The following is a 26,302-nucleotide window of genomic DNA, read 5'->3' on the forward strand; positions in this document are numbered from 1 at the left end:
AGCTGGAGAACTGTTCAGTTAAGTGAACCTTATGCGGCCACTTCATTAGGTATACCCTGTTAGCATTGAGAACTGAAGCCTGGAAGAGTCATTGACATGGTCAACAACAACGCTCGGCTGGACTGAAATGATGCTCTGTGCTAAATCTGGCCATTCTCCTCTGACCTCAACTAGACATTTTCACCCACTGAGACGCTGCTTGGATGGTTGTACAGAAAGGTCCAAGAAGATCACCAGTTTGTGAGAACGCCAGCCTGTCTGGCACTAACAACCATGCCACCTTCACAGTCACTTAAATCTTCAACTCATTCTGAGGCTCAGTTTGAACTTCAGCTGGTTGTCTTGTCAATGTCTACATGCCTACCTGGCTTATTAGATAATTATATTAACAACCAGTTGAACGTGTACCTAAAAACTGGCTAGTGAGTGTACACTGGCAGAGCACTATTTAAAGCATTTCTAAACTAAACTCTAATCAAGTGGTCATAGTTAAATCTGATTAAATAATTTTTCAAAGGCACAGATCTTTTTTTTGTACGTGTCTGACTTCATTTCTTTCATTTATGGTTTAGTTTAAATATTGTTTATTTCACACAGATGGCTGTAGATTTTTATTTTATTTCCATTACTTTATTTATTTGATTTATCTCTATCCTTCAACCTGATATTCATTGTTTATTTTTTGACATTTTAGACTAATTTAAAGGCAAATTAAAAAAAAAATTGGTTGAATGAATGTGTATATGACTAATAACAAATAAAAATGCTTAAAGAAGAAATGAAAGAAAAAACAAACATAATTGTTTAGATAAATTTTGACCAAAATTTTGTTAGTAATTCTAAGTACACAAAATAATAACTATCATTTGGAAATAGTTTGAGAAACCATTCTCCTCCAAACCAGCAGATGGCGACGAAGCGTCTTTACGTGGTTTCTCGATATCCAATTAAAACGGGGAATCTGCGTGACGTTTGCTCCGAGCTGCGCTTCCTAGTTACGGCATATCCAAGCTAGGCTATCAACTCGCTGGTTGTCTTCTCTCGGGTTTCCGCAGTTCGCCTTCCCCGCGCTGACAGACTGACATCAGATAGGACTTCCACCGCTAACCCTCCAGGATGTCTTTCCTGGAGAAGCCGGCCCCCGGCAGCCTGCTACTAGACGATACAGTGCCCCTGACGGCGATGATCGAAGCCAGCCAGAACCTGCAGTCCCACACGGTAAGTGTTAACCGAAAATCCCCGCCGGTTCACCGCTGACAGCCCGCGGCTTCAACCGTAAAATCGTTGTTAATGTTTCCTCAGCATGACTCACTCATCGGTGCTGCTGTGGCTAAAAATATTAGTTTTCGGGATTTTTTTTTCTTACAAGGAGGCGTTTTTAAGTCGATGGCTATGTGGCTAGTTCAATTATCGGACACGCTGGACAAGACTAGTTTCGTTTTAGCGTAGTTTCCCAGACTGTTGCTGTCACTGATTTTTGGTAACCTTTTCTGCTGATTACAGTGGAGCACTGACACTGGTTGCCCCGCAAGGATCGCTTTTAGAGTCCCCTTTTTTCATTATATACCAAAGTCCTTTAAAATATTTTGCGTTTTTAGATTATTGTTGAAACAGTAACACTGGTTGGCTGATGGTTTGTTTTTGTTTTTTTGTTCTTAATGGGCTAATTTAATATTCGGCATGCAGTCACTCTGAGAAAACAACTATATTCTGTAGTTATTTTCTTCAGCTGCATATTTTTTAGTGCTGAAAAACAAAAATGTGATTTTTGACAAGTTAACTAGAGCAGATCAAAGTGAGCGTTGGTCTGTGTATATGTAAGCTGATAAAATGTGTGATTTTTATTAAGCAACTGCTGAAATCCACAGAAACTGTAAAATTATCGGATTTTTCATTGGAGTTCGGGGCGGTGTCTGATGGCGTTAGAGGCCAAAGATTTAGAGGCAAAAAGCAATGCCCATGTTACGTTATAGCAAAATGTGCAGCGTTACAATGAGAGGCGTTGGTGAATAAAGTGAACTTGGTGTCGTTGAACTGTCGCGGTTGTCCGATAATGGGTGCATGGCAGCCTGTTTGTTGTTGACAGTCCGGCTGCGATCAGCTGAGCTAGCCAGTTAGCTTAGCACGCTAATGTCAGCACTGTAAAACAGAATCATGTCTTCCACTGAAGGCACTAATACAGCTGGATGTGAGTATTAATCATTAACGTCCTGTTTCCACGTATTTATTTATATCTGTTAATCCACGGGGCTATTGTTTTCCCTCATTCTTCAGCCCACAGTGAGAATAAACAAAAATAAGCAGCTCTCTGTGCGTTTAAAGCTATGTTTTGCTCTTTGTGTGATGCCAGAACTGTCACAAGACCTTTCCAGAGTTTCCCAACATGTAAGCAGCTCCAGAATTAATGCAGCTCTGAGAGGACAGGCCTCTGGTTACTGCACTGTGCTCAGGCAGTAAAGTACTGCTAGTCATTCTGCTCTATCACCAATTACAAACAGCTGACTACACAGAAACAAACACTGATGGGCTTGAGTCTCTCACCGGTTTCGTTTACAGTGATGTTTCCAACACTGCATTACAGGAGTGCATGCAATGGGAAGAAGCCATTAGATGCAGGGTTCTGTTTTAATTTAATTATTTAAATCATGTTTATGATGCACATCATAAAGTGTCAGTGTGCACTATGGAGGTTTATGGTCTCATTTGGCAGGTGTTACAGCACCTGACACAATCCAGTCAGTGCAACTGTTGTTGTTTTTTACATCTGCTGTTATAGACTCACTCTCTCCACCTCCATTCACTACTCTGAGTGTAATTCATTAGGGCAAAAAAGAGACAAATCACCTCATAAACAAAGTTTTCACTCTTCTGTGGATATGTGAATAATTTCATTATGGTGAGCTCTTCTGGCAGGTAATGTGCAGGTGAAATTCTAATGTGGTAACAACCTTAATTCGAAGATTTGGGGAATTTAAAGACTTGCTGTAAAATTTCATAACAGCTGGATAAAATTCTGGGGTGATTAGGCATTGTTGGTCTGCGAATACAACAGGCACAGTGTTGTGTTAACTCCCTTAAAAGGAGTGTATTCATTTTATTGTTATTTTTGGCCATTAGATTAACAAAAATCTAATGGCTAAAAATGCTCATCTGTCATCCCTCTGGATGTCCTCTTTCACTGTATCCACGAATATTCTCTGTGCTCTTCTTTTACTTCAACCTGAGCTGCCCCTCTGGCAGTACCTATTTCTGTCCTTTTTTCTACTCCTGTCCATCCTTGTTCCTCTGTCCCTCTCATTGAAAATCTGAGCATCTTAAACTTTGGTTCCGAAAGCTCTACTTCCTCTCTTTTTCTCAGTGGCTTCATTTCCAAACCACACATCATAGCAGATCTTAAAAACGTCTTGTTAATTTTCCCTTTTTCTCTTGCTGCTGTCTTTTTGTCACAAATTACCCTTGACACTTATCTTCACCAACTCCACCCTGCTTGCACTCTCTGCTTCACCTCTTGTGTGGATGATAGTAAACTCATCCACCTTCTACTGGCTTTCATTCCTCTTCTCTTTAATGCATACCTCCACCTCTCCAGACTCTCTTTCACCTGCTCCCTCCTCTCACTATAGATCACAGTGTCGTCTGCAAACATCATAGCCCGAATAAATCAAGTCAAGGTCGCTACAATGGTTCAGTGCACAAATTATAATTCAGTGCATCTGTTGAATAATGAGAAATGTCAGTTTTCTTTTAGGGTATTTCCTCCTTCCATCATCTTACTTCTGCTAATGCGAATGCAAACTGACACGTGTTTGTTTGTTCTTCAACAGTGATCTGAAAACTTACTTTCGTCTTATTTTCGCTTTGGATGAAGATTTGTGATATAATTCAACATCACCTTGTTTTGTTATCCAATATGAGCAACAAAAACGAAAGTGAACGGAAACAGTAAAAAAGTAAAAGTTCAGCCTTTTGAAACGTATCCATGTAATATCTCAGAAAACTAGTATAAACACAATATTTGCTAGGCAAGAACAGGAAGTTCACATTCATCCTGACTGGTTTCTAAGATATACACATTTGGAAAGCTGTACACGTCACTGAATATAAAACATTTTATAAAGACATCGACTAAGAAAACACATTTGGTTTTGTAGCAGTTGTGTATAAAAGTCATCGGTCTGGCCACCTCAGTGGACCTCATGTGAGTGACTTTACTTTATGAAACGAAAGGTTTTAAGAAAAGATAAAAAGACAGCAGTTCAAAAGGTGAAAGAGGAGCTGAGTTTAGTGGCCTGAAGCTCCAAAATGTATTAACAAACATCAGCTGGGCGGCGGTGATTTTAGGCCTTTAGCTGTTTATGAAGCTGCTCGGCTCACATGATTGATTGCACGATTACAGCAGAAATCTGAACCTCTGAAAGCTTGAAATAGACGGTGAGTGGACTGAGAGGATTAAAGAGGGGAAAATGCAGGGTTTACACGCTCGGTCCTGTTTTCATATTCGCGTCCATCGTTTCTGACGGTCGAGAAAATATTTTGCTCAGCAGCTTCATTGCAAAGATCTGTGACAAGGATGGCATGCGCAGGCAGATCCTCTGATGTGGATCATTTATGTGGAAATGAAACAGAAAGGGGATTCACCCAACATGTGTGAACTCCTTTAACGGTGCCTTTCCCGCGCAGCTGGCCTCGCTGCAAGAGTTATTTGTTTTATTGTTCAATTTGTAGTTCAATTTTGTTTTCTTTAAGTGTTTTTATTAATTTTTATTTACTGTTTACTACATTTGTGCAAGTGAGTGGATTTTAGTAACAGTTTTGATCGTTAAAACATGAAACCTCATTAAAATCATTATCCTGCTTCCAATTTGGCTTTGGTGGAAACTTTTGTTTTTCACATTCACTCTTCACCTGGCCATCCATCTATACTATCCTAACCAATCCCCTTCCTTCCTTCCTTCCTTCCTTCCTTCCTTCCAACCTTCACCATGCACATCCATCTTTCTTTCCTTATTTTTCCCTTCCTGCCTTCCTCTCTTCCATCTATCCTCCTTTCTTTCAATTGTTATTTGTTTTCCATCCATCCACCTCCCTGCCCTCCTTCTTTCTTTGCCTTCCTTCCTTCCTTCCTTCCTTCCTTCCTTCCTTCCTTCCTTCCTTCCTTCCCCTTTTCCATCTTTCATTCCTTTCTTCCTCCATCTATCATCTATCCATTAATTTTGAATTCTTGCATCCTTCTTTCTTGCTTGCTTTCTTCTTTTTAGTGACTCTAAAAGGTTAATAAAACAATGGTTCTATTTTCTATTTTTTCTCTGTCTCTCAGGAGTACATCATCCGAGTCCAGAGGGGCGTGTCTTTAGACAACAGCTGGCAGGTAAATCTTCTAATAACAACCTCAAATTGGTCACCTGGAGAATCAATGGCCCAACATCCACAGTAGGCACATACTGTACTACAGCTGCCCTCACAAACGTGTAGATTGCGTTTGCTTTTTCATCCTGGTTTTTATTTGTTTCTGTGCATTTTTTCTCTCTGTTTGCTGATGCATCTGTTTTAGTCTTTAGCAGAAAATTGAAGTAAAACAAATGTGATTTAGAACAGAAGTAATTGTTGCTATACTCCCCTGCCTGTGTGCTGTCTCCTGATAAACATAAAACATATCAGCACAGTAATGCTGTGAGGAACCTCAAGTCATCTTGGGCCAGATATTTACTTTAACCCATGCCTTAAACAAACTTGTAGGACTACTGTGTCATGTGTACAAAATTGGGGAAAAAAAGGAAAACATCCCGTCTCAGAGTGACAAAGAAAACCTCATTTTGCATACGTTTGTTAACTCTAGGCTGAATTGCAGTAATTTTTTATTATCGTGTTCCTTTAAAATCTTCCTGGAAAGGCTCCAGCTGATCCAGAGACTATAAAGAGAGAGCATATTTCTCCCACACTGGCTTCTCTTCTTTGGCTCCCTGTTAAATCTAGATATGAATTTAAAATCCTTCTCACATACGAAGTGTTGACTTATCAGATCCTATATCTCTTAAAGACCTCAAAGTATCTTATTATCCCAGGAGAGCATTTGCATTTGCATTTGCATTTGCTCTCAGACTTCTGGTTTGCTTGTGGTTCCTAGAGTGTTTAAAAGTAGAATGGGAGGCAGAGCCTTCAGCTAGTAAGGCCCCTTTTCTTTGGAACCCGTTCCTAGTTTTGATTCTTTCTTACTTTCCTTCTGAAAAAGCTGATAGTTTGGCTGGATCAGGTGACCTTGGAGCATCCTTTAGGTACGCTGCTATAGGCTCAGACTGCTGGGGGAACTTCATGTGATGCACTGAACACCTCTTTATACTCCTGATTTGGTTCTTTCTGTGCTACTCTTCTGTCTTCTCTTTCCTGCCCGACTGGATCTACTGAAGCTCTCTTCCTGTTAAAAAGGGAGTTCTAAAAACATCCTTTGTTTATCATTAGTTCAGTTTTCTTTTTATGATTTTAATTCACAGCTTGCTGGAAATATCCACCCAAAATGTTTTTAGTGTTAAGCTGTGCAACTTGGAGGAACTTTAAAGAAGCCAGGATACATATGCTCACCTCACATTTTTTTCTTCAAAGTCAACGTTTAAAGAATCTTAATGACCTGTAACGCTGCAGTCCTGACAGGTGTGTGTGTGTGTGTGTGTTTGTTGCAGGTGATTCGACGTTACAGTGACTTTGACGTTCTTAACAACAGCCTGATGGTGAGTTCCAGTCACGAATTGCATGACAGCGAATGAAGTATCACTGTGTTTCAGAGACTGACTCGGTATTTAGATCGTTTCATTGACGTTTGAGCAGTTTGAACATTGAATTCGTTATGCTGCTCGCATGAACGTCGTGGAAACGACACACTTGGAGACATCACATAGCTCACAGTAGTCAGCTGTGGAAATGCGCAGCAGTAATATGTGAGAGACTTGTTACTCTTTTGCCACAGTCCACAGACTACAAGTGCCTTTAGACACTCATACAGCCACTAAAACAGTGTTGCCCAATCTTCTTCCTGTATGTGAAAGCTCAGAGATGGTTGGTTACGTCCGGTTCAAAACTCTGTTTACATTTTCCTGAAGCCTCGGCTGGTGGTATAAGAGGCCGGCAGTCATCTCTGCACTGATTCATTGTTATTAATGTGCAGCTGAAGTCTTAATTTTAGAAAGTATACAGAGACAAAATGCTACAGGTCTGCAGTGTATAACTACACACAGAGAGGAAATAAAAGCAATGGACAATAGTGGAAGTGCAAACACATACAGTAAGTACATAAAATTTACGTGAAATGTTTCTGTAATCTAGTGTTCCTCCATTTTCAGAGAAAGTAGAACAATGCTTAAATCCGGGAAACCACAGTGTGCTCAGTCTGCAAAGCTTCTGCTGATCAGATTATGTTGTGGTTGCTTTTTTGGCTCTGCATATTTCTATGTTGCAATATACAGTGATGCAATACATATAAGAACATGAGCAGCAAATATTGGCACATAGAGGAAGTTTGCCTTTCAAAGCTTTCTACCTGACAGGAACATGACTGAGGAAAAGATCATTTCTATCTAATAATAACACTAAACACTTTATCAGTCAGTTATCATGTCTTTCTGAATGTAACAGTCAGTGGAGCTGGGTTGTATCTGACTGCTGAAGATATGATTGTTACTTGTCTCAGAGTAAAAACATATAATTCCTGGATAACAGGAAGTTAAACGTTTTTCTGCTGAGGCTCTGCATGCTCGTTTCCTCTCCATCGGTCTCACTCTGACCTTGACGTCCCATCAGCCCCCAGTCTTCAGTCAGCATGCAGAAGAACTGTGGAAAACACAGTGACTGTGATTTTCTTTCATGTAGTGTTCCAATATACAGAAAAAACATCTGTTTAAGCCTGTTGATAAAAATATGAATCCTTTTCTCTGTCCTCCTCTTCAGGTGTGCGGCATCACCCTCCCTCTCCCTCCTAAGAAGCTCATTGGAAACATGGACCGGGAGTTCATTGCAGAAAGGCAGAGAGGACTGCAAACTTATCTGGACACAATTACCCAGCATCCTCTGCTTTGCAGCTCCCTCCCAGTCAAGAAGTTTCTGGACCCCAACAACTACTCTGCCAACTACACAGGTTTGCTTGCTCTCCGTTTACTGGATTTCACACACGTCCGTAAGCTTGGTGATTCAGTGGATGTTTGGGACACATTCCTAAATGATCCTGTTAGCCCCCTCCTCTCGAATAAAACGTGAAACGGTTTCAGCTGATTTGATGCCAGAAGATGATTCATGTTTAGCTGTAGACAGAAAACAGCTCGCAAAAGCTCTTTGGCCACCAACAACAAACATGCTACACAGCCTTTATCTCACCTGTTTGATGGTGTTTAGCTGCATATGGTCCCATTAGGACCCAGGGTTAAGCAACAGAACAGAAACAGAAAATAGGACAGTATATAAAAAAAATGAATATTTTATTATTTTGTTTTCATATGCAGGTATGAACTACAAAAGTAAGGTTGGTTTCTAAAATGTGACTGATGGGACTTAAAGGTGCAATCATGTCGGTTTGGTTTGGAGATGCATGAAAGGGTCTTGTGACAGATACATTTTTGTAGTTTTTAACATATTCTGACTTTGGTGCGACAGAGTGACTCAAAAGAGACGAAATATGAGACATGTTGCTGTTTTTTTGTTGTTGTTTTTTTTAAACTTTAGTCATCGTGCGGTTAATGTGATAAGATCAGAAACACACAGTGAGTGAAGCAACATCCGTTACTTTACAATACAGCCGTTCATGATTCATAACGATTGGTTATTTATTGCATATGAAACAATTTTCTGTCATTGTTGATTTCTTTTGAAGATTCAGAAATCATCCGATTCTCTGAGTTCTCCCGCCCAGCGACCACCAGAAAAGCCAGAAACACAAAAACGATAAACCCAAGATGATGTAACGCGTCAGTATCAGCTTAGGGGTCATGCACGTAAAAAAACGAATACAAATAATAAAACACATTTAAAGCTTTATGAGCTCCAGTGAGCAAGTGAGCAGGGTTCATATCAGATTTGTCTTAGTTGTGAGAGCTGTCGTGTCACCTGCTCATCATTCCCACTTTCTGATATACCAGGAAGCAGATGACATTAAACGGACTGTTAGGAGCAACTGTCATGTACAGTATTTGGGCAGCTGTGTCGATGTGGCTGGTGTTTTCACAGTGTGTGTATGATCACTACAGTATGAGGTTCTGGAAACACTGCAGCAGGAACTAAACACTGAATGGCACATCTAGATTGCAATCCTGCAAGATGCAGAACTTTACACAGCTGTAGTTGACATCAAAATTATATATGAGTTCAGAAGTAAAAGGAAGAAAATTTGTCATGGGTCTCTTCCCAGTTTATTTTCTGACTCCTCATATGAAGATTTGTTTGTTTTGGTATATTTCCCACAACGGCTGTAGTCTGAGAACTCATACTTGCAGCTGCCGTGAGCCCATACTCAGAGAGAATGTAATTTAAGGAGACTTTAGTTTCATTAAAGTGTACTGTGTGGCTCTCTTTCTCTCAGAAATTGCCCTGCAGCAGGTCTCCATGTTCTTCAGGTCAGACCCAAAGTGGGAGGTCCTGGAGCCTCTCAGAGACATGGGTAAGTTTAAGTCACATGACATGTTAAAAAGAAATCGGACTGATTCAGTTATAAAACATTAGTGAACAGAGTGCTGTGACTGCAGTGTTTAGAGCGTTGTTTTCCTTTCTAATTAAGATGATCATGGAGGGGTTGGTGGTGTTTGTTCAGACCTTCCATCCAGCTGCTGACATCTGTTATTGTCAATTTATGTTAATCCTCCTACACTTTTTCTTTTAGATTAAAATGCAGTGACTATGGGTTTGTGTCAGCCATTATTTGAATAAATTGAAGTCATTCATTTAATTTATTTTTTGATAAATAGGGAGTAAGCTCAGTGTAATTGAGGACTGACATGTTTCTTTTGTATTTTGTTTTTTTTCTTGTTTTGTTTTTCTGTATTTTCACCTGTTTTATTCATTTTTGATTGTACAGCACTACGGTGCACCCTTGTTGTTTTTTAAATTGACTTGATCGCTTTAGCCTTTACAGCTGCAAATGTAATTATGAGAAAATGCTAACTGCTAAGAAGCTGGAGGAATTTTAGGGGGTGGCACAGAAGCTAAAAGCGTTGTTCTGCTAACGGTGACCGGCCAAACCAGTCAGTTAAGACTGAAGCAACAAAATCTGTGCAGCCTATGAGAGCGTAAAGCTGGATATGAATTCAGTGTTTTATTCGTGAGAGGAAGGTGAAGGTGCCTGCAGTATATTAGACTAAATGTTTGACTCTTATTGGCTGAGTTACAGTTAAAGTGAGGCGCTGTTTTCTGTTTGTGTTTTGTTTTTGTTTTTCTCCAGGCTGGAGGATCAGAAAGAAATATTTTTTAGTCAAAAACAAAGAGCAGACCAAAGAGAGGTACCTGCTGAGCTGGGTGAGTAAAACAGAAAGAATTCCTGTGACAATGAAAAATGATGAGTTAAAAAATATTGATTTAAATATAAATGGTGGCTAAATATCATCTTTTGCCAAAAGCCTCTTCACTTCAGACAACTTGAAAGGCTTTGGAGCTCTTGCGGGCTCTTGTTTGATGAGTTATATTGTGGAAGCACTTATCATAAATATTTATTTTAATGGTTAACTGCATGTAAAGCTGCATGTATAGAATTGCCAATCAAATCATATGAAAACTGGTTTAAAAGTTTGCTAACTTTACCATAAATTACATTTTAAAAGCTTTTTGGAGAGATGAAGATTGTCACATCTCTCTGTGTTTGTAAGTCTGCTAAGGTGACTTTACAGCTCGTGACTTCTGGAAACTCTGATTTATGACTCGTGAGTTAAATCCTTCATATTTCAGTGTCTCAGCCTCCAAACTGATGGCAAGAATGTCAGAAATGCATTATTCAAATAATCTACATTAGATAGCACATGCTGTAATCACCAAAATATTTTGTTTTATAAGATACTGGCAGAGTTCAGAAGACAGTGCACAGAAACAGTTTTCAAGAGTTTAGCAAAAATATGTGGAAACAAGAAAAACTTTGCTCTTTTACATAAGACTTTTTTGGTAAAAATGTGACTATTAAGTGACATTTCTTCCCTCAAAAGCTCAGAAGACATCAAATGATTCAATAAAATTAGGTGATGTTATAGTATCACCCAGCAGGGTGGGGTAACACATGTTTGTGTGTGTGTGTGTGTGTGTGTAGGTGGACCTGGGTCCTGATAAGTTCCTGTCAGACAAAGACCTGCAGTCAGCCATAAAGCTGTTGACCAGCCTGTCTGTACGTACGCACCACATATTTGTCCAAGAATTAGACAAAGCAATCTGTGACATCAGAGCTAGCTAGTGACGTGATCATGTACCTTAATTTGTTAGATCAATTTAGAAACTGTTCATTCTGATGAATTGTCAACTGACAATCCAGCTAAAGCTAGCCAGCTTTGCACATAAATGGCAAAGTTGACTTCACTATAAATGGTATAACAGACAAACACCTGATCAGAGTTGCATATGTTTCCATTTATAGCCTGTAAGTGATTAAACTCCTCTTCCTCGACAGATCCCATATCTCTGTCCACTGTTGTTCTCTAGCACCAGTGAGTCTTCAGCGCTGCTCATCCGGCCGTTCAGTGAGAAGGGCTCTCTGAGAGACCACATCTGTAAGGTAAACAGTCTGTGTGCTCCAGTCAAACTTTCAGATAGTCAAACAGCATCTGAACCGAAGAGAGGCGCCCTGAAATTTCAGCCTAATTTCATGAGTCACAGTTGATGGAACCACTTATTTCTATATACACATGGTTTATAGTGTTTTTGCACTATTCATATTTTCCCATTAAGTCAAACTACAATGTGTAAAACCAACAAAAGACAAAGCACTGCTAGCAGTTATTAAATATTAACAATTATTACGGTAACCATAATCCCTCTACCAAAGTCAAAAAATGCAGTTTTGTCAGATTCTGCCTGCATTAAAATTGTGCCGGGAATAACACCTGACTTGCCTCCGCCCTACTCAAGACAACTCCTGTCAGTTGTGCTTAAAGTAGCGTTGGGTCTACTTTTTGCAGAAGCTGTGTCAAGCTCCACGGAACAGGTGAGGGAGGCAGGAAGTCAGACGTAGGAACGACATGGAGAAACTGATTTAAACACCCTGAGTAGACTAAACACTCCTAAATGTCTCCCTGTGTGATATGAAGCCATAGCTGAGGAGCATCAGTTGTTAAATTTAAAATAAAACATCGCTGGTGTGCTTTTTACAGAATAACATTCATCATATTGGAACACATGGGTTGCATTATGGGACTTTTATTGCATGAGGAAGGATTCCTGTATGCGTTGCATTGGTGTGTTTCCTTAAAATAGGCTTGATCAAGCTGTGTTTGTCAAGTTGGTCAAAAGTAGTTCAAACAAAAATCTTCCTTTGTCCAGGTGAAGCCCAGGGAGAGTTACCTGAAGAAGTACTGCAATCCAAAGAAGAGTCAGGGCCTCGAGCTCCCACACATAAAGCTGTATGGCCGACAGATTTTGGAGGTACAGACACACATATACACACACACATATGTATGCACACATACATATATATACATACACTGTGTGATTATCTCTGTGTTTATATCCAGGGACTAAAGCTCCTCCATGACGCTGGTATATTTTTTGGTCACCTGCACACGTCTAACGTTCTTGTCGATGACGGCGTGTGTCGACTGATGGACGTGGAGAACGGCATGCTGGGAGTTCCCTCTGCACTGCGACCTGCCTTCACCCAGTTCAGGAAAATTAACGTATGTGCACACACTGACTCAGTTTGGATTAGCCTGATTAGTTGAGGCTAAAATAAGACCTAAACCTAAACACAGAGATTCTTTTTATCATTGATGTAGTTAGTGTGACCTCTGAAATGATTTATTAAGAACTGAGAGACTAAATAAACTGTGTGTGCCAGATGATCCACAAACTGTTGTTTGAAGGTTTGAGAGACAGAAACTGTTTGTGTGTTTACGGCAGACCACAGAGAGCATTGATGTCTTCTGCTTTGGACATTTACTGTACGAGATGACGTACGGCCGACCGCCAGACAGCGTGCCCATCGAGCAGTACCCCCCTGCCCCCTCCACAGCTGTGGGTCTGTAAATACACACACACACACATCCTGTATTTTAATATGTAGAGACCGAATGTCTAAATGGAGCAATTGCAGTTTTATTGTTGCTGATCTTTGATGGTTTATTTTTCAGTGTCGGTGCTGCAGTCCATTCTGTCCACAGAAGCCTGTAAAAGCGGGATGCCAACAGTGTCGGCACTCATGCAGACGCCGTGAGTTCACCTCTTTTTAGTTTTTAAAGTAAAACACAGCTTGAAAGCCCTCGGGGAGTCTTTGTTATCCCACAAGTGCACATAGGAGCTTTTTATTTATTTATTTATTTATTTATTTATTTATTTAAAGTTATGTCTACACAAACCCAAAAAAGGACTGTAAATGCATGTTCTCTCCATCATAGCTGCAGAAATCTGCCAAATGTAAAGATTCACATAAATCAGCAGTTTGTCTGCGGACAGTTTCTGTAAAATGAGGTTGTCTTACAGTATTGTTTCCCCACCATCAGCCCAGAGAACCAGGGCCTTCCTTCATCTGGCTTCTTGTCTCGGACTTGTTGACATTGTTAAACTTGTCAGGGGCCAAAGCTGGTATAGTTCTCAGGGTCCTCAAAAGCATGCAAGCCTGCCCTCTTTGGCACTGTGACATTTGCACATGAGTGGGAGAGAACTTTCCAGCTAAATTACTCCTAATTCAGTTACGCTTTTTCTGTGTGAAACAAACCTACAGTGGAGAGGATGAAAAGAACACTTTATAAGGCTTTTATACAGATTGTGTGATACATGGCTTTTAATGCCTTTTATTTATTTATTTTTAGATAATGAGGTAAGCATATGTTCAAATAATCCCTGTGAGACAAAGGTTCAGATGTCAGGCTGCTATAAACACTCAGTTTAAGACTGTTTTTACCTTGACTGCCTGAAGGACTGATGAGCTCATGTAATGGCCACTGTCTGTTTGTCCCGCTTACAACATTTGGATGAGATTAATTTGTGCTGACTGTTTCACCCTCTTTTACTTCTCAGTAGATTTTAATATCATTAGTTTTTGCAATACAGCCAACTAGTGACAACGAAGTGTTGCGCTGTGTTTTTGTACTTCACACATTACAATAGCCTTTGAATAGTCAGGGATTGTGAACTGGGTGAGCTACTGCATCACTGACATTCCGGTTCTGCTCTTGGCTCTGTATGATGTCAGTGAGAGGAGGACATCCTCATGTGGCTGCATCGGGTACACAGCTTTGTCTGTGAGAGCTAAAGCCTCAGCCACTGCCTGTTCAATTTTGTGTTTATGAGCGGCAGACAGTCACATAGAAGCTGAATAAAGAGAAGTGTAAGGTTTATTTTTCTGAGCCAAAGTTTCTGTTTTCCAGGCTTTTCAGCGATGTCCAGCTTCAACGTTCAGAAAAGCTCCAGATTAAGGTGAGAGGTTTAGTTTGACGTTATTGCCGTGAGTTTGTTCAACAACAAAGATGAAGAATAAAAACAAATAATATCTTAAATATCCTCCTCCAGGTCCCCGGCAGGCTGAAGGAAGCACTGAAAGCAGCAAAGGAGAGCCTGGAGAAAAGGCTGCTAGAGGAGCAGAGACTGGTGGGTCAACATTCTTCTGTCCTCCCACAGTACTTGAGCAATAATTTCTCTGCATTGCTGTTTGTTTCTTTTTCTTTCTTTTTTTTACTTTTGCGGCTTAGCTCAGGCTTAATGCTCCACAGATCACTGTATTTCCCATAATCCTTGATAATGTAGGTAGAATATTTCCAATTCTGTCCACTCTGTCGGTAAACACAAAAAGAGGAAGTTTCAAGCTTAAGACAGCAACTTTGTAGAAACTTGCCTTGATTTGATTAACACAGACTGTTACGGGAACAAAGACTCTGTATTTTCCCCCACTTGCATTAAAAGCACACAGGAAAGTATGACCAGTATGAGTAAGAGGAAAGATTTAAGAGAGACCTGAAAAAGTGTGAATATGTTCTTGATCAGTTTGGTCACAGTCATCCAGGCTGGATTTCACCAGAAGAGAAGAACATGGGGTAAAAAGCTGTGTGAGCAGCATTGTTAGTAAAGTTCAGCTAGTAGGCTGACATGTTGTGACATGAATCATACACCTGGTGTCTCTTAAATCACTGTAAACATTTTGGACTTTCTGTGTGAAACAAATAAGGTGAAATCAGTTTATGGCTATAGACTGTATATTAAAGATGGATGCGGCTTACAGATGCTTTAATGCCTCAAACCTGCACTATTTCTAACAGCCAGCAGGGGGGGATCTTTTTTTTCCTGATGAGTTTATAGAGTTGCTAGCTTCAAGTATAAATGAACATAAGTTGATGTTCAAATGCTTGAGGCTTGAGCTTGAGGCTTCTAAGGTTTTCCCAGTGGATGATGTAATGTTGGCTATGTCCATCTGTTATATACAGTCAAGACTCAAAACTCTCGGGTGACCCAGAAAAACAAATTTATTCTGGTGTTATTTGCTTAATTTGTTCAAGAATATTCAGCGTCAGAAATACAGGATACACAGATCTACGAGCACGTCTAAGTGCAGTGTTACAGGGTGGCCAGTTTTTATGAGAAATTTCCTGATGTTGAAAATAACTTTCTGTATGACTGTCTGATTGCAGCTGCACCAACACAGGAGGTTGACCAGAGCTCAGTCTCATCACTGCTCAGAGGAGGAGAAGAAGAAGAGAAAGATCCTGGCGAGGAAGGTCAGCACACACCAGCAGCTCTAATTAAAGTTTAACACTTCCTCTGTGATGAAAACGGGTTGTTGTTTTCTGTCTGAAGTGAAATACATTTGATATACACAGCCTACAGATCGTTCCAGAATTAAACACACAGCTATGTTTTTATCTTTGCAGAAGTCCAGACATTCAGCTTATGAAAATGAAGAAGATGTCTCTGTCCGAAATAACAATAACTCTGGTAGGTCGCTGCTGTTAGAGGCATTTCTTGGCACACGAGCGCCGCCGCCATCTGTTAATGAGATCAGGAAATTAGGACGGAGTATGTGAGGCTGGCTGTGATGGCACATGCAGCTTTCATCTGTTACTGTTAAAGAGACCATCTAACCTCTAACATGCCAGGAGATGTTAAAGTTTAAGGGTCACTCTCAAGTTAAAGATGATTAAAGGGGTTTCTTTGTCCCGTCTTCAGGTTCTGGAGCTAGTTCCCCGCCCACATGCCCCTCCTCCCCCACTCCCCCATCAACCACAGGTATGTCGGTCAGACTGTCTTTACAGCTGTCACTTTAACTGCCTGCTTTTCTCCCGCCTGTCTCTTTGTTTTGGACATTGTCAGACAGACTGTGTCGGGCCCCCCTGTGACGAGAACCTGCCAGGGCTGTGCTGTGACTCGCATCAATAACAGTTTTCATCTGAAATTTGCGTGTTTGATTATAAAGACTAATCATTAACTTGAAATGTCTGTTTCTGTCTCTTCACCTCTTCTCTCATCGTGTGGTTTTCAGGCAGGTATCTGTCTCTGCAGTAGTAGTACATCTTATTGACTTTGTTTTGTCTCTAGGTAGGTGAATGCAGGGTGGGAAACCTGGATGTTTCATTTCATATTTTAAACTTTAAATCTGCCAAAATTTTGTATTTTTCTTACTGTTTAAAAAAAAGAAAAATCTACGTGCTGTGTGTCGGTCCATCCCCAGTGGTATGAAACATTGATGTAGCCACAGTTTCATCATCTGAAAACTGAACCACAAGCTTCTGGGATGGTCTGTTTCACACAAACGGCACCAGCAACACACACAATGAAGAGGGTTAGTTTATAATGACTTGAAATAAGTTCAGCAGAAGCTGATCTGCTATAACTTCCTGTGTCAGAGCACCTGTCAGTCAACACAGCCACGCCTAAAACTCTGTTATCAAGGTGGTTAAGCTTTTCATCCATCCATTCTCTTGCGCTTATCCTTAATATAAGATAAGCTATAAAATATATTTATCCCACTCAGATAGGAAGAAGGGAACTGTCCGAAACCAAAGCTGTATTCTGTACTGTGGGGATCGGAGCAGTTTCAAGCAGCATCTAGAGGACCTGCAGGTGTTTTCTTACCCTTCAATCTTACTGCAGATGGACATCTTGAAAAACAGCTTTATAGACATAGTGTAATTTAAACAATTTTTTTTTTGTTTTAGTATTTTACTGTAGTTTTAATACTTCAGCCTCGTTTGAAAGAAAATGGGATGGACAGGCAGACAAAAGAAAACCATAATACCTTCAAACACTTTGAGGAAGTTTCTTTAATTTTGGTACAAACCATAGACTGTATTCAGAAGATGGACATAGCCTTTGTGGTATTCTCCATTTCTAGACTTGGCACACAGATTGTGCTTTTTTTTTTTTTACTTAATACCAAAGCGCTGGCGCTTTTTGCCATCTAGATTTCTCTGCAATATATTTAATCTAAACTTGGTTCAAGACATACAGTACATCTGTAAACTGTACATCATATAGAGCAGCAAGAAAAATATAAAATGTCACCAACTTACAAAACCTGCTGACACAAAGTCAACACCAGCTTCCTTCCCTGCTGTTAGTGTCTCCTCTCTGCTTTCCTCTCCCTTCTCCTTGTCCTGGTGATACTGTGTAAATGCTGATTGGTCCACTGAACAGATAACCGTCATCTCCTTCTCTCTCTCCTTCCTGTGCTGTCTCCACTGTAGAGCATGCTCCATTCTGACCGTGTCTTTGGGTAAAGTAAAAGATTCTGATGTCAATGATGATGAAGGTCTCCAGTGGGTTTTTTTTTTCTTTTTTCTTTTCTCTCTTTTTTTTTTTTTTTTAAAGCTGTTGTATACCCCAGTTCCTCGTTATAAGACCTGGTCACATTTATGAAGGCCGCTAATGAAGGAAAGAGATTGATTTAAACTGTTTGGTCTATTTGTAATCAGACTTTTATACTCATGTCCATTAATCCTTTATCTTTTTTTTTTTTTTTTACGCTGTCAAATAGTCTTTGATTCAGAAACATCAGCAACGTTTGATCATTTCAAACCAAACTGCCAAACTGAGTTTATGTAATCACTGTGTCTTATTGGCTAATCTTGCTCTCATAGGTTTGAGTCCTGAAATGAAAAATGAAAGCACTTGTTAATGGGGGTGTACGCACATCTTTAAAAAAAAAACAAAACTCACAATCTGCAATGATTTCAAAACATCACAGACGGTCAAACTCCTTCTTGACTTAGACCGGCTGTTTTCATTGGAGATTGTGATTGGTCAGTTTTGCCTGGTCAGTCTGTTAGAGCACGTCTGTCTGTCTGTCTGTTTGTTTTGTCTGATGGTTATTTGGTTAGGGTGAGGTGACACTTTTTTTTTTTTTTTTTTTTGCCATCATCATCATTCCAACACTTTGTGAGGTGGTATTAGTTGAATTTTTCTCTGTGCCATTAGCTGTGAAATGTCTTTTCATTTTACCCCCATAGCTTTTCCTCCCTGCCTTACACAGCTCTTCTGCAGATCACAAAAAACTATCATTTTATTTAAGGTTTTTCTGTATCTTTTTTTTAAATTTTTTTTTATTACATATTCAGATAATTCTTCGTCCACAGCAATCTTAAAGAAACTAACTTTTGGATTAAATGGGTGTTTTTAATATGCATATATAACTGGCCAAAACCTCTTTCTTTAGGCCCAGCAATAAAAACATCTCATCAGTTTTATTTAAACCAAGTAAATAACTGTTCAGAGGGGCTTGAGGTTTCTCCAAACCACAGACGGTCTGAAAGGTCAAGTCAGTGCTGAAGACCCTTAAACCTGTCAAGGCCAGCAGGCGGCGATTTGTGTGGTCGCAAAAAAAAAAAAGGGCAGCTGTATGGATGTATACGGGGAAAATGGCTCTTTCCTGAGGAGTTAATGGGTTCAATTGGTAGTCTCGGGTCATACTGAATAAAACATGAAGTCCATTTTGTAAATTGTGATGATCATAATCGTCAGAAAGAACCATCATCTTCCTTTACTTGTCACCTCTGGCTTCTAAACACCAAAATGAATGAGAATCAGCTCAAGCCTTCGTAACCAGACTAAAACAATGGGTGCCGCTGTGGCAGCATGGTTTTAATTATTTATTTTTTTTATTTTTTTTTAGTATTATTATTGTTGTTGTTGTTTTTAAATTAATTTTTTTATAATACTGTTTATGGTACAAACTTGTCGTCAGTTGGTCAGACGCAGTCTGCAGGAGGTGGCATTGTCAGTGATGACAGGTGTCATTGAAACTGATGTAAACTGTATGATTTTGTGATCAATTTTAAAAAACAAACAACTTAACTTTAAACATTCCAGCTCATTACAGTAACAAACCTTTACAAAACCTAATAACTGAAACAATGTGACACTTAAATCGGGTGCACAACATGTGGTCACAGATTTCAGTTCAAATTTGTCGATTTAACCGTGAAATGTGGTCTCACTGAGAGTGTAGCTGTGGACGTTAACAGAAGAGTCATCTGAATATTACATGAAAAATCCCTGAAGGTCACTGTGGTTGCCAAACGTAATGAAAGTCATCTTGTCACACAGCTATCCTGGAGAAAAATCAGTCGCCACAAAAGGTTCTGCACTCGCTAAATTATTACAGTTGGATTTTTATGTTTAAAAAAATCATCAATCATCCCCAAACACCCTGAGTGCACAGAACGGTTTCTCCAGGTCGGCTGCCATCTGTCAGACTGATGGATGTCCTTTCATTATGTCACGGATTATTCACTGTGGAGTTGGCGAACTCCAGTCGCGGCTATTGGCCTCTGCTTTACCCACATGTTAACGCTTCCCAGCATTTTGCTTCTTTGCCTGTAATCCCTGACTTTCACGGAGCTTGGAGATGCAGAATGGCGCAGCTGTAAGAGGCGTAACGGGTTTGAGTTCAATTCACCATCAGTTCAATGTTCAGGAAACAAAGGAATACGAGGCCAAAAAGTCCCAGAATGCACTGCTGTAAGAGTCATCCAATCAGAGAGAGCTTTGGAATTCTGTTGCTGTGGATGAAGTTGGAGGTTCTGGAACTTCAGCTGAACATTCTAGAACTCTGATTTCATTCTGATAGAAGCTGGTACTGAAGTTCGTGAGTGCTGCTCTAATTGGAGCCGTTTGTATAGAGAAAAGGACAAAAGAGACCGCACTAACTACATGTGTATTAATTTTAAGAACCACTAGACTGTGTTTCTCACAAGTATTTGGGGAAAACATGTCCGAGTAGTGTCAGGAATTGAGAGTTGTTCCATTGAAATTGATGATGGATTGAGTTCAGCCTGGTCATAGTGATATTTGAGATTGCTGCTTTCACAAAGATAAAGTCTCTCTGGAAACAGCGTCCATCTTTTCTTTAGACACATAAAATATCATCAAGACAATATCTAAATAAAGTACATAAAATGCATTTATGTGATAGAAATTATGTATTAACGGGTATAAATTAGAGCTGTGAGGCATGTGTTCCATTTGTGACACATAGGTATGTATATTTTAGATTCAGTGCAGAGATTAATTCTTCCCAGTGATGTCTTTTGTAATCACATACCTAGAAAGACCTAAATTATGCTTCAAAGGTGGCAACGATTATAAAAGGTTTCCTTAAGTATCAAACTAATCCAATGATTCATGGATAAACTTTGAAGAGAAACTAATAACCAAAATGTGAACAGATACAGGCCAGTTAAGTGACCATAAATATCAAAAATCCCTTTGGTACTAAACATTTGTCCCAGTTTACAAAAAAAATAAATACATTTGTACCTCCAGATGACTCAATTGAAAATTTTCTTTTGCTTATTAGAAATTAGCAAAATGACTATAAATTATCAAATGAGTACAAAGTCGTGGATACCCAAACTTCAGTCTTACTGTGTGTCTTTGTGGAACTGGTTTACTTTCTGCCAGTGTTAAGTGTCTCCATTAAAACTGACAGTGGGCAGGTTAGTGTTCATGTGGAAATAATTCGGTGAAACGTGATCATCCTTGTTTAGTGTTCCAAGCTCTTTTAGATCCATAAAGTTTTCCAGGTTACTTCAGATCAGAACCAGATTCCAGAGCATCTTTGTGCAATCAGCTGCAGAGGAATATTCCCTGAAACCTTTGTTTTTCCTCTAACACTTCCTCCTGTTTATGCTTGTCTCGTACCCAGGATCCCACACTGCTCCTGCCCCTCCACCTCCTCCACCGCCACCTCCTCCCCCCTTACAGGACTCATCCTCCTGTCCTCCTCCTCCTCTGTCCTCCTCTAATGGAGCGGGAGGAGGCCGTGCCGCCTTGCTGAGCTCCATCCAGACCTTCAGTAAGGGCAAACTGAAGAAAGCCGATACCATCGACCACAGCAAACCCATCGTCTGACCACGTCCACTGACACAATCTGTCCTCAATATGGCAACATGACCGACACACCAGTTCTGCACTGTGGTGAAGGCCCTCCCCCAAGATGTGAAAAAATCACTAACAAAAGATCCAAGTACAGTTTTTGTTTTTATTGCTGTTTCTGCTTTTCCCCCCCCCCCTCCTGCTTTTTTTAACTTTTAATGTATTGCTGTGGTTGGAGAGACTCGAGGACAGGTGGGGTAAAATGGCGACCCCTGTTTGCCCTTTGAAACATGCTGGACAATCTTAGGCACCTTAAGGTTTTGTCTTTTCTGGTTACTTTGTCCTTAAAAGACAGACAACGGATAAAAACCGGGAAACTGAATCGGGTGAGCTTTTCTTCTGGCTGATCTGCGGACAGCCAGCTGGCTTAATTTTTGTTCTTTGTGCTTGTAAAAGTAGCACTTAAAAATGTGTGAGAAGAAATTGTGGAGCAACCATGGATTCCTGCCCCCTGCTCGATGGTGAAGTTGCATTTTGTGGATATAGGACTCTTAATTTCAGTACTTCGATGGTGTCAGAGTGCTTCACCAGTCCTGAGTATGGAGTAGACCAAACTTTCCTTTTAAATCATCTCTGAACAGATGATTCAGGCTGAGGCTGAGCACAGGTTGTGCTCAGCCAGTTTCCTCACAACTGAGCTGCAAAACACACCTACAGGTCGTCTCTGTCTGTAATTAACTCATCGTCATGCCGTGTATTGAATTAAAACAAAATACCAATGCAGTGCATTGTGTTCAAGAAAAAGTCAACTTCCTGGTTTGAGAGTTTGAAAGCAGAAAAAAAGTTTATTTGCTTCTTATTGATCTGCAGATATTTTTCAGTTGAGTATCAAACATCACATTGAAATTACAGACAGAAATGACTGGAGAGCAAAAGTGTTTGTTGCAGCACAAAACAGTGGAGGTTTAACTGGCGCTCTGCTCATTGGTCTGTTTCTCTGCATTGCATTTCCCCCAGTTGTCTCCACAGTTCTTCAGACTGTACCCTCTCTCTCACGAGCTCTATAAGCATGAAACAATCCCAGTTTAGATTGATTCTGAACATCTTTATCTCCTTTTTTCCCCCTTCTTTTGGACCAAACGGGCGCAATATTTTGCACGAGGCAGAGCACAAAACGAAGAGCAGCTAAATGAATAGGAAGCTACAAACTACACTACGTGTGTTTTCATCCAGCTGTTTGTTTGTGCACACTTATTTGATGATGGCATGAGGGGGCAATGAGAGGTTTAGGAGAAATAACCCCCCCAGAAATAAGAGGTGGGAAAAGTATAATGGAGGGAGATGTGATGTACAGTGTTTAATAAATTTATTAGACCACCTGTTATAAAAGAAAAAACATTAGATCAGAGCTATATCATTATTTATGAGGCAAACTGAATTCATCTTTTTACAGCCAAATGTGAGCCGGCACTCTGGAGTGCTGTGAGTGGAAGTCAGAAATAAATCAATCAACATTCAACCACAAGCTTTTCTGTTCAGAAATACATGTAAATGACTCTAATTTGGCATCTTAATCAAAATATATTATGCTTTAATTTTGTTCTTGTAAAACAGTAAATTTCCAAATTCATGAATAACAAAAACAAGTATTTTTTTTTTTTTTATTATTAGAAATATTTTGATTCAAAAACTTGCACATTCTGCTACAGAAATGAGTAAAAGAACAAATTTGTTAATTACCAATACTGATTACTTATGCAGCTGTGGCATAAACCTTATGCTGGGAGGTGGACTAATAAATTTAGGCGCTGTGCGTGAAGCAAGTAACATCTGTGTGAGGAAATAAGGTGTGATTGTGTGCATCCCAGCTCCTTTCACTCACAGTTGATGAAAACAGTTTCCCAGAATTCTCCTTAGCTCTGCACTACAGTTGGATTAAAGGGAAATGAACAATAACATTAATGCTCTCACCTGGTATCCTCACAGTCTCTCATTTTAGTGCAGCATGAATTTAAAATTAGCCGCCTGCTGTTGAGGTTTATCGTACATCATTGCGTCTGTACTGCCCCGCATCAGAGCAACTTGGATGCACAGCGACGAGCAGCTCGGCTTCTGATTGTGTGCAGGGTCTTAAATTAATCTCACATCACATTTTCTCCTGACCTCAAGTAAATCCTCAATTTTTTTTTTTTTTTTTACCTGATTTTATTTTGGTCCATCAGTCTCTTCACGTCACTGACCAGAGTCCAGATCATTTCTAATAATCCTTCCATTCACAAGTAAACTACAGATAATGTGTTGACATCAACATTACAACATTACATGTACTTCTGGGAATAGTTAACCTAATGCTATGGAAGTTTGATTGAACCAAGGCTTTAGATATGTAACCGGTTCATTATTGACCTGAGTGTATTTGGGAAGATTATTCTTGCTCATATAACTGTTTCTTTCCAAGCATGCAGTGCTGTGTAACATTAAACACAAATAACATTCAGCACTAAAGTTTTGTGGATGAAGTGCAGCCCCATAGAGCTCAGCTCGCCTTCAGGATTAACGTCAGACCCTGATATCTGATTTTGATTCTTTAACATTTGTTTTTTTTCCTCTGTTTTAATGTTTGTGTCCAGACTTTTGTTTGTTTTTATTGTGCCATACCCATTTGGGTGATAGTGCCTAAAGAAATCTGAATGTTTTTTGTTATTGTACATGACAGTATGTCACATGGAGCTCATCGGTTTGTGTAGTAGTATGCCAACGCTTCAGCATGTGGCTTAGACTGGTTAGCAATTAACAATAGTCCACGTGTCTGTATAATTATAAGGCATTACTGAGTCTTGATGTTATCAGATTATTTGTCCTTTCTGACAGCAGAAAACCCAAAAACATTCAGTCTGCAGTGAAAGAAAGCATTTCAGAGCAGATAATGCTGACTCACTACTTTTCAAAATTCTTGGCCGACAAGTTCTGTGCTTTAGATCCATTTCTGTCCAATCATCATGAAGGTCATCAGCTTTTTTTAAGTCTAAGTCTGCTGATGATACAAAACAAAAATTTTGCATATTTGATTCAAAAGAGGCAGACTGACTGGCCCTGTGCTGAGTTAAACTAACAGGGCTACAACCTGATTTCAATTCACTGGACAGATTTGTGGTAAAACCTTGTAAATCTGCAACAGAAAACACAACAGGTGAATAATTATGCCTTTAAATTACGTGCAATGTTTACAGCTGTCACCACAGGGCAGACAGGACCCACTGTGTGCGACAGAAACTGTGGCCACCTGTGGTGATTTATTCCTGATCACCCAACTTGTGTGCTGAAGCGTTGGTGGCTGAATCTGGAGCTCAGGTGAATCCTGTAACCTAAGGACTCTTTAAAAACCAAGTTTTTAGCCCTTCGATGACAGCTCAATGCTCAAATAATTTACTTTCATCATTCAGTGCAATCAGCCCAGTGTGAATGCTCATTACGTTTAACCAGAATGTGTCTCTGCAGCACTTTAGAAGGGTGGAAGCCCGGTCCACAGGGATGTTTGTTAATAAAAATAATCCAAGGCAGCGAATTCTCCCTAATCTCCTGAGGAGTGTATTAATGCAGCTGCAAGAGGACCCCCTCATCATCAGCAAACGTGAAATGGATTTGGCATCCCTGCTGTGATAAATAATACTTGTATCAAATGAATAAACATTTGGGGAAAAAAAACAGTTTCCTGTTTATTTCCACATGTTTGTTACAGTTGTGATGAACAGTTGAAGATGGAAAAGGCATGATGTGACATCTTATATGGAAGCTTATCAACAAGTTGAAAGGTTTGCTCAGGGAGGGATTCTTACAGGAAACTAAAAGATAAGTGATGAGGTTGCAAAGGTGGAAGCATAAAGAGTAGTGATGTAGCCAGAGCTGCCTGACAAAGAAGAGTTCCCTGAACACAGAGGAAGGGTAGGTTTTATAGAGGATCAACTGAGCGCACGTGTCTCCAACTGACCTGAATGTTTGGCCCTTCCCATCTGCTTCTGTTTGGAAATAAACTGATGAGGTAGGTAAGCAGACCATAACATTGCTAAAAACCCAATATTACTTGGCCCTGCATATAAAACATATGAATATATAATATTTTTCTTGTTTGAGTCCAGGAAAGTAATATCACTGCCTCTTTGGTGTCCAGAGCCTTTACTCAGGGGCTCCGCCCACATCATGAAAAGTGGCAAGAGTGAGACAAGAAGAATAAAGAAGCCTTGGCAACAGGCATAGACCAAAATGAGGCATCCATCCCTCCGTGACACTGACACAGCTACATCATCAACTGTTTTGTTATAGCTATGTTATAACTATTAACTCTATTTTGTGGTCTCAGGTGTAACAGTGTTAATTGCATCTTTTATATTTATGGTCACTTTTAATTTAATTCACATCGTGACACAATGTTCAAGGTGAAATGAACTCAAGGTTGGATTATTTTAATGTTTGAATTAAAAGTTGTTTAAAGCATCTTCCTCCTACCTTTATTTGTATATCCCAGGTTTGGCCACACCTCTTCTATATATGAAGCTAAAAAGACTTGTGCAAAGCATACACCTTTGCATCTCTTAGTTATAGCCTCCTGTCTCCTCTCAGCACAGAAATTAGCACTGAGACTGATTTTGATGTTTGAGGACCGGCAACATCAAATAAATATGCACGTATATATGACTTCTATTTGCTATTACGTGATATGTGTGTGACAAATAAACGGATCTTGAATCTTAAAACAAGCACTAATTTGATAAATACCAGTAAAGTTAACCTTAAATATATAATCACATATGTCATACATAATCGTACAATCATACATAATGTG

General features: G+C 39.8%; 1 protein-coding gene across 2 annotated transcripts; it reads left to right on the plus strand.

Moving 5' to 3' along the window:
- Window positions 1-955: 955 nt before the first annotated feature.
- pxk (PX domain containing serine/threonine kinase) lies at window positions 956-25,159 on the plus strand. Of its 2 annotated transcripts, XM_040004452.1 has the most exons (19): window positions 957-1,218; window positions 5,318-5,368; window positions 6,675-6,722; window positions 7,936-8,122; window positions 9,557-9,634; window positions 10,412-10,485; window positions 11,264-11,338; window positions 11,618-11,722; window positions 12,487-12,588; window positions 12,678-12,839; window positions 13,063-13,180; window positions 13,293-13,371; window positions 14,529-14,577; window positions 14,671-14,748; window positions 15,783-15,869; window positions 16,023-16,086; window positions 16,318-16,377; window positions 17,835-17,863; window positions 21,293-21,364. In XM_040004452.1, exons 1-18 carry the CDS (start codon window positions 1,117-1,119, stop codon window positions 17,849-17,851), a joined length of 1,536 nt encoding a protein of 511 aa, XP_039860386.1. In that variant the 5' UTR covers window positions 957-1,116; the 3' UTR covers window positions 17,852-17,863; window positions 21,293-21,364. The 2 variants fall into 2 exon arrangements, with proteins under 2 accessions (XP_039860377.1, XP_039860386.1); XM_040004443.1 differs by lacking the exon at window positions 17,835-17,863 and having other exon boundaries at window positions 956-1,218; window positions 21,293-25,159.
- The last annotated feature ends 1,143 nt before the right edge of the window (window positions 25,160-26,302 follow it).

This window comes from Simochromis diagramma, unplaced genomic scaffold, assembly GCF_900408965.1.
Source record: "Simochromis diagramma unplaced genomic scaffold, fSimDia1.1 OVJJ01000320.1, whole genome shotgun sequence".
Classification (NCBI taxonomy): Eukaryota; Metazoa; Chordata; class Actinopteri; order Cichliformes; family Cichlidae; genus Simochromis; species Simochromis diagramma.

Excerpts from the sequence above, each read along its gene's own strand:
- pxk (XM_040004443.1), top strand. The coding sequence starts at position 1,117 with ATGTCTTTCCTGGAGAAGCCGGCCCCCGGCAGCCTGCTACTAGACGAT. Across the intron at positions 5,369-6,674 it reads CTTTAGACAACAGCTGGCAG|GTGATTCGACGTTACAGTGA; the intron begins GTAAATCTTCTA and ends TGTTTGTTGCAG. Across the intron at positions 13,181-13,292 it reads TGCCCCCTCCACAGCTGTGG|TGTCGGTGCTGCAGTCCATT; the intron begins GTCTGTAAATAC and ends TTTATTTTTCAG.